At 41.5% G+C, this 12472-nt stretch overlaps 2 protein-coding genes across 8 annotated transcripts in view; one reads left to right on the plus strand and one right to left on the minus strand.

The window, feature by feature from the left end:
• Window positions 1-6530, minus strand: part of UBE2W (ubiquitin conjugating enzyme E2 W (putative)) — a 44022-nt gene extending 37492 nt beyond the window's left edge. For 4 of the 7 annotated variants that reach the window (XR_001874316.1, XM_017812478.1, XM_017812477.1 and 1 more), the window contains exon 1: window positions 6141-6235. Coding sequence is in view for 6 of the 7 variants with exons in the window: in XM_017812478.1 (XP_017667967.1) it covers window positions 6141-6203 (63 nt within the window). In the remaining variant the exon portion in view is untranslated. Of the gene's footprint in view, window positions 1-6140; window positions 6265-6421 lie in introns of those variants that run through there. The other 3 variants (XM_017812483.1, XM_017812484.1, XM_017812482.1) reach the window with 2 other exon arrangements.
• Window positions 6435-9039, plus strand: LOC108496040 (myb-related transcription factor, partner of profilin-like). The gene is made up of 2 exons (XM_017812394.1): window positions 6435-6837; window positions 7224-9039. Exons 1-2 carry the CDS (start codon window positions 6435-6437, stop codon window positions 7391-7393), a joined length of 573 nt encoding a protein of 190 aa, XP_017667883.1. The 3' UTR covers window positions 7394-9039.
• Window positions 9040-12472: the final 3433 nt, after the last annotated feature.

Raw genomic sequence — 12472 nt, forward strand, 5'->3', positions numbered from 1 at the left:
TATGTGAACAAGTAGTACCAAATTCTATGAAGCATTTTATTCCAGCAGACTTTTAGAGGCAATATTTGCTATGCTCTAGTAAACTAATACCACAATTTATTGACATATATACAGATTTTCCTCTTGAGGCTGATTAAGCAGTACTTTTAATTAAGTTGAATAAAAAAAGATGACAAACAACCTTGTATTTGTAATCACCCAAGGAGAAACAATTATTTTTTAATACTGTGTATGAAAGTATGAATAGCTAGTATACTCAATGAGATCATTAATTGCAAAATTTGCAATGTCTTGCAATTCCTGATTTACCACCATTAACTTCTGTCCTTTCTTCTTTAACACATTAATACTACTCCTAGAAAGGCAAATTATAAGGTCCCCTTCCTACCTCCCCTGCCACCCGTGACTGATACCTGCTTTTCATGCTAATGATTGAGGTCACCTGAGAGGAAACACAAACAAACAAACAAACAAAACTTCAAAACTTCAAAGGCTTGCACAGATTCCAGAACACCTTTTTGAACAAAAGAAACAAACAAAAAAACCCCAAACAACTGCAAAGGCTCACACAGATTCTAGAATGCCCTCAACTACCAAAAACAGGCAGAAGACAGGTTACCTGACCTTAACTCTATCACAAAGGGTTGCTTACTGGGTCTTTTTATTTTGAAACATTTTATCTATTTATTTTAATTTGCTTTTAATAAATGAAGTTGTAACAGGTTTCAGTGAATGGATAATATTATCTCTTCCTCCCTTCAAAAGACAAAAACTGAACCTCTAGATGACAGTTCTGTCACAATCATTCACTACTTCAAAGTCATGCAAGATGCACAAAACTTTTGGCTCCAAGTACTAAGCAAAAGACTTTCATCATCCTCTTCCCCTCTGCCCTAGTGGAAATTTTAGCTTGCAATCTGCTTGAATGCTCATTTCTCAGCTGTAAACCAAAGATATGTAGAGACATGATGATTTCACTGAACGCATTTATATTTGTTGCATACAACCATAATTATGGGTAAGCTCAACTGGAGTCATGCCTTCCCTCTTCCACATTAATAAGGGTAATTTAATCTCATAATCTCTGTGAGTAGTTGCCAGTATGGCCTATACCTGTATAACATTGAAAGGATAGTGAAGATTCTTTAGTCTGAAAGTCTTAGCTCAGTAGAATTTGAGTAAACAATTAAAGAAAGAGCTTGATCACCGAGTTTCGCGCATTGTTTGAGCTAAGCTGCTTTAGCTTATTAATTACAAACTCACAGAGCCTTCCAAGGGAGCAGCTTAACAAGACAACATTCCCTGGCTTTTGCAAATCTATTGTGTTCTATTTTTCCCTTCCCTTTCCCTAGACTAGCTAGGCCTAAACACAAGCACAAGACAGTATAAAACTGTGAGCAAAAAATACGTGCACTCAACCAGAATAATTTTTTTTACAAGAAATATCTGCCTGCTTTTATTTTCCTGATTGAAATTGTACACACATTGATGAGATACCAGTGTTCAAGGTTACAGGTTGAAAGCATTCATCGTTTTCTACATTTTAGCTGTAAAGTTGGTTTATTTGGAAGCAAGAGCTGCTGATAACGCTCAGGGACACTGGTTTCAAGAAGCTTTTCTACTACTGCTTTCTTTCTCGGAAGTGAATTCTTCCAATTTAGGCCAAAAATTGTGCAGTTGATGCACAGCAAAGTATTTCCCAAAATTCTATTTACACAGGCAGATACAAAAATAAGTAAATGAGACTCCTTAGGGCCTAAAGCTGTAACTTTCATTTTATTTATCTTTACTGAACAAAGATCATAAATTTTAAACTTCACATGATATTCAACTCACTTAAAAAGTACAGCCAAGATTAAATTAACTCTTCTTGGTGAAATGACTATAAATTTTGCATTTATCTTATTTTACTATAGCATGGCTATATGCCAAAGCTAATACACTGCATGTCAGTACAGACTGATTACCGAAGGTTATGCAAAGGACAAAAGAAATGCTTTTTACTCTCTACACATTCTAGTCTGAATTTTGGCACTTGCATCTTTCAGCTTAAAAAATTACTGAAATTCTTATCTTCAACAGTATTCCACCAATGGCAGCACTAAATACTTCATGCTGTTATTAACTACAAATAATTTCATCAGCTTTATATCCCAGAACTTGTTACATAGCTACAGAAATTGCTAATTTTCTTTTGTTTTTTTTAAATTTTTTATTTGAAACAATACAAATAGCATCCGGTACTGTGATGTTTAAGAGTACAGAATACACGTGCAGCACCATTGGAGTTCCAATTGACTGAAAGCTTTCCTCACTTAAGGTTGGGTTTCTTGGGTTTTTTGGAACATACATTAAAAATAGTTTAAAACATTTTCCTGGACACATCTTTTAAATAAATTACTGCCAAATGATTAAATAAAAATGCTGCCATTACTGAACAAAGACTAAGCAATAAGTAATTATTCTGAGAACAGCTGGAACACAACTCCCACTAACACTAAAAGGGCAGGTAAAGAATAGAACCAAGAAGTATAACTAAAAGTATATGCATTTTTTCTTGAGATTTCAGTGGCCTGTAAACATTTCCCCCATCCTCTACCCTACTGGCAGAAAATATTGGTGTGAACCTTGTGGGAAGCTTTTACATTGCTACTGGCTTGCATTTTGTGATAAAAGTTTCTTGTGATCTCAAACTGTAACATGAATTCTGCATTGTCATCTCACACAATTATTTTACTGAATGGCTGTTCAGACACACATTTTGAAAAAATTTCTATTGGTGGAACAAGAATTTTCAAGTCACACTTTATTTTGATGGATGCATGTAATTTGATGGTGGCCTACTACCACCAGTTTTCAAGGGGATAACACAGAAGCACAGTGAAAAACTAACATCCAACACTCTTTACTAAATTTGTGTCATTAATTACATCAGCTCTGTATTCAATGAGATTTAAATACATACATGTACAAATCTCATGTGCCTAACTTCAGAAAATAAATGAGAAATTATTTTGGTGATAAAATGCACACTGAAAACTGTTCCCATAAATGAGTTTAAACAGTTTTTGCAAATATGTCCAATCATAATTCAGGGTTTGTAATAACCTGGTATTAAAACTGAAAGAAGGTGAAAGGTAAAGTGTATTATTTAAAATGTCAGTATTATATATAAAGTCAATCTTTCAAATTTACTATGGAAAAAGTTGATATCTGCAGGTTGAGGGAAAGGCTTTAATTATTTAACACTTCATACAGTAATTATATACTTTCTGTACATTTTCAACTGAGCTTCCTTAGCTCTATTTTTCACCTGCTCTTCTATTCATAATGCAAGTCTTCTGCTTCCAGCTGTTCTGAGAAAAACTATTTATTGTTTATGATTTCTTTAGCATTTCCTTTTAACGCTTCAGATTCCTGAAGATGCTACATCAAATCTTCTAAAGCAAATTCATTCTATTCCCTTGTTCTATACTACTTAACACCTTTCTGGAATATTTCTGTGTGGTTTTTTTTTTAGGAGACAGTTGCACAAGCTTGGGCTTTTTCTGGGAAAAGTCTTGAAAAGAAACACTCTTCATTCAAGGCAGGGGGTTTGTTGGCTTTTTTAAGAAAAAATATGATTTGCTTAAAGTCACACAAAACAGGTTTAAATCAGTTCAGCAGTGGCAGATGAGCAACAACACCGTGGTCAGAAAACAAAACACACAATTTCATCAACACTGGCTTCTATCATTGTAGGAGAAAAAAGGGTTACAGAAAACTACCATTAAAGACCGTCCACACAGACAAAAATCACAATAAGTTTAATAATACACATAAAGGCTCAAAGTCACAAGTTTCACAAGCTACTATGAATCCACTGAGCTGCAGTAACTATTCAGGTTGATGCTCAGCGCCATTGGCAAGAAGAGGTGATTTTTTACAGTTCCAAAACTTCCCTAGTAGGCTGACTTAGAACAGGCTGATCAGATAACACTAGTAACTTAATCAGAGACGTTTCAGTGGATCTGTAAAAATAAAATGTAATTAACACAGGGCATCATACATTTTTGCATAAAATTACATCTGCTTAAGAAGTAACTAAACTTACTTAATGTACCAATATATCATTTTTATCAATAATATAAACAATAATGCCAGTCCACTGATAGACTACTGGTACAGTCAGAGGCTGCAATGAGTTGCACAAACATTTTAGTTAAACACTGGCTATTTAAAAACACTGTACTTAACGGGAAAAAGGACATCTTTTTGTGTCAGGCAACTTGCATATCAGAATTTCGCACTAATTACAACAAAGTAAATGATCCTGAACCAAAAAGCCACTTAAATTATATAAAAGTTTCCTTTGTTAAACTTTTTTCCCTGCTGAAGATATGTTAATTAATAGAAGAATCCAGAGCCTTGAAATCTTGCTCACTTGAGGGATATGTCTACTATTGAGAAACTTACTAATTTTACAGTTCACTTACTAAACTTTTATTTATCTTTCCTGTTTACAACTCCTTTTCCAATTTGCTAAACTACATTACTAAATCAGTAGTTTACTAAACACAGGAAAAAGTAATTAGAGCATCATACAATTAGCAACATAGAGAAAAAACCTCTATAAATGCCCTTCAGTCTCTCATCAAAAGACAACAGAACACTGTGCAAGAAAACAGAAAGTGTCATCTTACAGCTGGTATTTCTAAAATGAAAGCAATTACAACATTAGACTTACCACAGCTGTAATTTCAGGAAGTGAGTACTACCTTCCACACATATCTTACTTTTAGGCAACATTTGTCATTCACGTATCCTAAACAAACCCATGTAATTTGTAACCGTTTTTTCCCCTTTACAGAGAGAGCAACAGGAATTAGGGTGAGGCAAGTTGTGGAAGGTCATTTACTAGGCCAGAGACAGCAATACAGCACAAGTTTGCAGAGTCACAAAGTGCCTCCTTCACAGTTCACAGCCATCATTTCCCCAATTTTAACACAGTTTTAGAAAAGATACTACTTAATAAATTATAGCCTCTGTTTTGCATCTGTGCTTGTGGAAGTCTGAACATAAGAAAAAGAGCATTGCAAAAATGCATTTGCCAGATAGAGCTAATAAAATCAAGGCAAATCAGACTACCTGCCTAAGCAACTGCTAAAAGAAGAACATTCTGTACAGTATGTTCAAGTTCTTGATCTCATTTCATTTCAATAACTCTGAAAGACACACCATGGGCATTTTTTATACCTCTAAACTTCATTAGTAGAATTTTTACCCCATAAAGTTCAATGCTTGAACATTTTAACTCTTTTTAGCTATGCTAAATCCAGGTTATTAGGACAGTTAAATGAATTTCTTCCATTTTGTACATTCTTTCTGGGCTGTTCCATTACCAGCGACAAAAAAATGTAAGTTACACTGGACCAAAACAATAAAACAGAAGAGCTAGCATCCGGATGGAAAACCGTAAATATTCAAGGAAAAGCAGAGCAGTTGCTGGTGAAATAAGACAGGGGCCACTGCCACAAAACCTGGTGATCTTTTCTCCTGCCCCAGTCATAATAAATCACCACCCACTCAGAGCGGCACACAGTGAAAGTGATCCATTCTCCCAGAGCAATTTCTGCAGCCCCTATTTAAGAACCCCTTCGGAGCAGGTATGAATGAATAATTCAGCTGGAAATACCTGTCAAGCAGCAGGATGGTTCATGCTACTGCACCTACAGCCACCCCATCAGACCGAGCAAAGCCAGACGCTACCCGTCCACAGGGCTGGCACCACATCGCAACCCCATTTTACGGAGGGAAAGAGAACCCCACCGGCAACACGCGGCTTGGAGCAGGATCTGCCTGTCCCAGGCCCCCGTGCCCAGGAATGACAGCGCCGGAACCCCCGGAACCTCGGGAAGACGGAGCTGTCGGTCACGGTCTTCACGGTGCCACCGTGACCGTCACGCTGGCCGCCCACCCCGCACGGGGTGGCACACACCGCCACGAAGCTGGGGCCCCTCGCACCCCACCGAAGGGCAGCAAGGTCCCTTCGCCCTCCCCTCGCCTCCCCGGGGAGCGGCGGCACCGCCGCCAGACCCCCCCGAGGCCCCACTCCCCACGCCCTCGCCCCGCCCGCCGCCGCCGCCGGGGCCCGGCCTCACCTCTCGCAGGCCCTCGGGTCTCACCTCCATCCCGGCGCCAGGCTGGCCCTTCCCCGCCTCCATCTGCCCTCCCTGGCCCCGCTCCCCGGAGCTCGCCCCCCTCAACCTCTGCCCCGGCGGTTGCTCCGCCCGCCCCGCGCTCTGCAGCGCACCGCGCGCGCACGCACACGCCCGGCGGAACGGTTCCTCCCGGCCCCAGCATCCCCCAGCCTGCCCCCACCGCCGCCTGGCCCCCGCCCGGTCCCGACGCTGCCCCGAGGGCTCCGCCACAGACGCCTCACCTGCATCGACGCCATGATGGATCCTCCTCCCCCTTCTCCCCCCCCTCCCTCTGCGCCGCCGCCGGACCGGCCCCGCCCCGCGCGCTCATGGTCACGTGGCCGCGCCCACCCGTTGGGCGGCCGCGCGTGCGCGGGGCGAGGGCGGTGCGGGCGGGCCCGAGGAGGGAGAGCGGTGCGGGCGGGCGGTGTCCCTGAGGTCTCGGTTGCGATCCCGCTCTCGCTCCCGCCGCCGCCCTTGCCGGCTGCGGTGGAGGCGCCTCGCCGTCCCATTGCGCACACCGGGAGGCTCCCCCCGGTACTGCCCATCCCCTGGCTCGCCCTGCGGCCAGGCCGGGAGCTGCGCCCAGGGCTGTCCATCATCGTCACCCGCGGGGACGGGATGGAGCTGACCCCCCGCCCATCCTCTGTTTGTGGAGGTATTTAGAGCTGAGCCCAAAGTTTGTAAGGGATTTAGTTAATGCGGGCTGTGCCCCTTCTGCGGGTTTCTCTGGGCTCCCCTCACGCCTGGTGTGCCCCGGTGGGGGATCACAGATTCATGGAATGGTTCGGGTTGGAAGGGACCCTACAGATAATCTGGTTCCAACCCCCTGCCATCGGCAGGAACACCTTCCACTCGATCACGTTGCTCAAAGCCCCATCCAGCCTGGCTTTGAACACTGCCAGGGTTGGGGCATCCACGACCTCCCTGCACAACCTGTTCCAGAGTCTCACCACCCTCATAGTAGTGAATTTCTTCCTAATATCCAGCCTAAATTTCCCCTCTTTCAATTTGTACCCATTACTCCATGTCCTGTCCCTACAGATCCCACTACAGGTCGGACCGGGGATCCGCAGCAGGCGCTGCTGCGCGGGCTCGGGGCACTGGCAGAGGGAGAAGGGCTGGACGGCGGTGCTGGAGGACCCTCCCGGTGGGGGGTTACTCCCGTGGGCTCCCCTCTGTGCTGCTCTGCCACAGCTCTTTACATAATCTGATTGTCCTGCACTGGTGGTGTACGTGCAGGGCTATATTTTAAGTGGGAGCATTTTTGTATTCCACATATTCTCTCCTGGACTGGAATAACCTCTGTCCTTTGCACCAGGTGATTTTGCGGTATCTGTGTAGGTGAAAATAAACAAGCAGCATTTACTAGAATGATTGTGTGCAATCAAATTAAACAACTTGAGGAAACACACTTCATAAAACTGTTATTCCTGCTGTAGTATTTCAGATTTAACGGATCCTCAAGATAAACCTACAAAATGTTTATCCAAAGACAAACCTATGAAATCCATAATCCCAGGGGTTATGTAAAACCAAGGATTTAACAGAGAAACTGATTTTATAGGTCATTATAATCTCCATCTCTTGCTGCACATCCAAAAACATCGGACTCCCTTTCTCTGTCCCTTTACACCCCTCCTTTCTGATGATGCTAAAAAATACTTGTGTCACCTCTGCTCCATTGGTAGCACATGATTTTTCCTTCAGAGATGGCCTGATATGCAAACAGTTAAATTACTGAACAATTGTTAACAGTTTGTATTTACCTTTGAAATCTGCTTCTTTAATTTTAGACCTTGAGAAGGGTTCTGCATCTAAAAGCCTGCCTATCTTCTTTAACCAAAATATATAGTGTCATGCAAGTACTACCTCTGTGTACAAGTTTTACCTTCTGGTATGTTTTTATGCATCCTCAACTTTGAAAACAGCTAACTGGAGGAAAACAAAACAAAAAAACCCAGCACAACACAATATCAGCTTCCAAGTTTATCCAGCATCAACAATGTTGTTAAAGCAAGCATACAAACTTTGGGGGTTTGCTTAAAGGGAAGAACAGAAGGCAGCAGGAGTGTCCTTACACTGTGAGGCAGGTGCAGAAGGGAACAAACTTCTTGGCTTTGCAGGAATTTGCTGTTAACAGAATCGTGTTGATTTTTGAGTAGGAAAGATTAGCCTACCAAAAGTAAGGATGGGAAAAGTATTGTCGTGTAAGCTGCAACCTATACCTTTTGCCTTCTAAATTCAATTCTCATTCACAAACTCTGGGCTCCTGATGCCATGCAACCTAACATTGCTTTACTGTGTTTTCCCTGGAAGTCAGTATTTATTACTGTGTGATTTTGCAAGATCATTTGTGTTGCAGAGGGTTTATTGTATTAAGTAGACACATAACACCAGGTAAAGGTTTCTTTTTCTTGCAGTTCTTCAGAACTAACTTAGGCCGTCACAGCATGAAGTGGAACATTGCTGTTTCTGTTTTACTAGTTGTTGTTTTGCATGATCCAAGCATATGTTTATCCTAAAATACTTCTCTTAATGCCATATGCCACAAAGATTGCAAGAACATCAAGTTTAAGCAATGGACATGTGTTCGGCTGTAAACATGGACATATTGACTATCTGTGCTGATGTAAAAACACAGCGAGATAAAACTGATTTCAAACCATTATATTCAGTTTCTTAAGCCTGTTCCAAAAAACCCAGTTGAAGGTCAGAAGATAGAAAGCAGCATAAGCTTATGAATGCCAGCACAGTTCATAGAGTGCAAGCTTGGTTTCGCATGGAAAGATCAGCACACTGTATTCAGTACAAATATGACTTCTACTCTGTAATAAAGAAAAATTATCTCTGGATGAAAAGCTACCTTTGCAAAAAATAAATTATAGCTTTTAACTGCCCTTATGTCCAAGAAGTCTTTTTTATGTATCACACGGAGATTTTCAATGTTAAAAACAAAGCACCTACCACATTTTGGACTATAGTATTGTTTACTGGCATAATTTCATCCACACTGCAAATCCCATTCCTGAGGATAGCAGGCATGAAAAGCAAGAGCAGTTTTCCCTTCATATATAAACAGAGCATGAATTCAGTACTACCTGCTCAAGCTTAACTGGGTATGTAAGAAACTAAAGCATTACTCTGCAGCTGAAACTTGTGACCAGAATCCCTCATCCCTGAATTCACTTTGAGTATAGTTTATTCCTACAGGACTACCAAAAGTGTCTGTTATCACTGTCGTCACATCTTTGTTTTTTAAAGTGTCATGCAATGCCTAATATATATGTGCAACATTTTTAGCTCCATGTCATCATGGGAATAGGGGCAGCTGGAGAATGATCCCTGTGCTCTATCGGTTTTTCTCCCTTTCCCTATGTCTTGGTAGCCTGGCTGGCAGGGAGTTGTTTTAGTAAGTGTTTTTGTACAGTACATAATGCTATAGGGAGTAGACAATCAGTCCCATAGCACAGTAAGAAAACAAACACTATTATCAGGCTCCCAGAAAAAAAATTATATGAATATCAGTATTTTCTTCCTTAAATTATCCAGTAATCCCACTAAGGAAAGGCCCAAAATCCCAAAGAGGGTAAATTTCACAAAGAGTTGGTTATATTGTAATTTGGTGTTCATTTCAGTATTGACCTTTACTTATGCAAAATGTAGATGAAAACACTTTTGCAGTTAACCCTTCCGAATCTGTTGCAGCTGTAGAGATGGGCAGCACAAGTAATTTGGTCTTTAAAAAAGAAAGCTTTAGTATTTAGTTAATGCAGTCTGATCCTGCACCAGTCGACCTAAGTTTCGCCAGAGACTTCAAGAATTGGAGTCCTGGGTGCCAAATATTCAAAACTTCAGGGGTAAGAGGAATTCAGTCTGCTATCTTCATTATTTTAGAAGCTATCTTGCACTGATCTGATCAAATACATGATTATGACTCATTTATTGAAAATGTATGGAGCAAATAATGAAAATTGTACCTCCTACTGAAACTGTTTCTGTAAATATTCTTGATCTAAAAATCCACTTTTCTTCAGAATTTGCATAACCTTAGGCTTACAGGAAAAATGCAGCTAAAGTTCAAACACAGATGTTCAAACATGCTAAAACATTGTTAGATAATTTTCTGATATATCAAGTCAGCTTCATAAAGGTCAAATATGTTTCTTGATTAGGGTGCCTATAATTTTATATTTTACTCCCTATGTTATCCATAATGTTTTCAAACATTACCAAACTTCTTTTTTCCCTCTGCTCTCACTTTTTTTTCTGTATCATTTTTCTACACACTGAATTGTCACTGCCTGCTTCTTTATAATTTCTGCCTCTATAATAACATCGGAGCTTGATGTCTTTTGTGTGCATCCACTGTACTTCTTTAGCTTTCCATCTTGTCTCCTTTTTACACAGAAATCAACTGTACATTCTCGTTAACCTCCTCTTATTACTCAAGTGGCATAGCAACCATAATCTGCAGAGCCAGGAGGCCGCAGCTCATGAGCATGGAGGACTCCCTGCCCCTCACAGGAATTGCACCAACTGCTTCTTCCACTCCTGCCTGCCAGTTTAAGGAAGGCACTGAGTTTAAAATCTGTGGAAATAAGATCTGATAAACAAGCCTGACGCACCAGCAAAAACCATCAACCAAAGATGCAGAATCAAACCAAGACAAAATTATATCAATAATATAAAAGAAATATATTGCACACATAGCTAAAATTGAAAATACCCTAAATTTGCAAGATGTCTTTGAGATGTTGAGATTTTATTTTGTTTTATTCCTTAATGATAATACAGGTTTTTCATCAATGGCATATCCCATTTTCATCCTAGTTCTTAACAGTAACAAGCACATTATCATTTCAGTCCCAGGACTTCTAAGTGGATGAAAAAAGTCTAAGAAAAAGAAAAGTTTCACCTTATTTCTGATCTGCTACAAGTTCAGTGCCTGCAGAAGACTGTTCTTAGATGTCACATGCTTCCATTTCTTCTCTTGTATAGCATTTGACAATTTTGCAGCCACTGGGTAATCTGTGGCTTTCAATTTATCCACAGGGAGACTAAACTACCAAAACAATTTTCCATCACATCAGAAAAAGAATTTGTTATATTATGTGGACACAGTTGTAATTACTGCAGGGGAAGGAGGAGGACATGGGGCTAGGGAAAGGAGTGGAATTATGTGTTTTAGTAATATGCAGAGTCACGGGATGAGTCAGGTTGGAAGGGACCACAGTGGGTCATCTGGTCGAACCTCCCTGCTCAAGTAGGGTCACAGAATTACAGAATATGCTGAGTTGGAAGGGACCCACAGAGATCATCAAGTCCAACTGTCAGCTCTGCACAGGACCATCCTCAAGAGTCATACCATGTGCCTGAGAGTATCATCCTAATGCTTCTTGAACTCTGTCAGACTTGGTGCTATGACCACTTCCCTGACGACCCTGTTCTGGTGCCCAACCACCCTCTGGGTAAAGAACCTTTCTCTAATATCCAACCTAAACCTCCCCTGACACGACTTCAGGCCATTCCCTCAGGTCCTGTCACTGGTCACCACAGAGATCACTGCTTGCCCCTCCTCTTCCCCTCACAAGGAAGTTGTAGATCTCAATGAGGTCTCCCCTCAGTCTCCTCTTCTTCAGGCTGAACAGACCAAGTGACCTCAGCTGCTCCTCAGACAGCTTCCCCTCAAGGTCCTTCACCATCTTTGTTGCCCTCCCCTGGACACACTCTAACAGCTTAATATCTTTCTCATATTGCAGTGCCCAAAACTGCCACAATATTCAAGGTGAGGCTGCCCCAGTGCAGAGCAGAGCAGGACAATCCCCTCCCCCAACCAACTGGTGATGCTTTGTCTGATGCACCCCAGGACATGGTTGGCCCTCCTGGCTGCCAGGGCACTGCTGACTCATCCCAGAGCACATTGCACAGGATTGCATCCAGATGGTTCTTGAATACCTCCACTGAGGGAGACTCCACAACCTCTCTGGGCAATCTGCTCCAGTGCACAGTCACTCACATAGTAAAGAAGTTCTTCCTCATGCTCAGGTGGAACTTCCTGTGCATCAGTTTCTGCCCATTGCCTCTTGTCCTATTGCTTGGCACTGTATGCTGTAATTAACAATTTGTACTAATTGTCAAGCCATGTTTTTTGGCATCAGTAGTCCTCTAACTCTTTTAAATGCTGTAAAGATAAATACCTATGAAGACAAAAGCTATAAAAAATTAATGAGGATTGTGTAGGACCTATACTCAATTAAGTAGATGAATGCAGTAAAAAGTGCAAGGTTATG

This window comes from Lepidothrix coronata, unplaced genomic scaffold (assembly GCF_001604755.1).
Source record: "Lepidothrix coronata isolate B3197 unplaced genomic scaffold, Lepidothrix_coronata-1.0 Scaffold36, whole genome shotgun sequence".
NCBI lineage: Eukaryota > Metazoa > Chordata > Aves > Passeriformes > Pipridae > Lepidothrix > Lepidothrix coronata.

What these genes read in the sequence shown, in the direction of transcription:
- LOC108496040 (XM_017812394.1), top strand. Translation starts at nt 6,435, where the DNA reads ATGATGGATCCTCCTCCCCCTTCTCCCCCCCCTCCCTCTGCGCCGCCG. An exon ending in CCCATCCTCTGTTTGTGGAG is followed by an intron (nt 6,838 to 7,223) that starts GTATTTAGAGCT and finishes CTGTCCCTACAG; the next exon opens with ATCCCACTACAGGTCGGACC.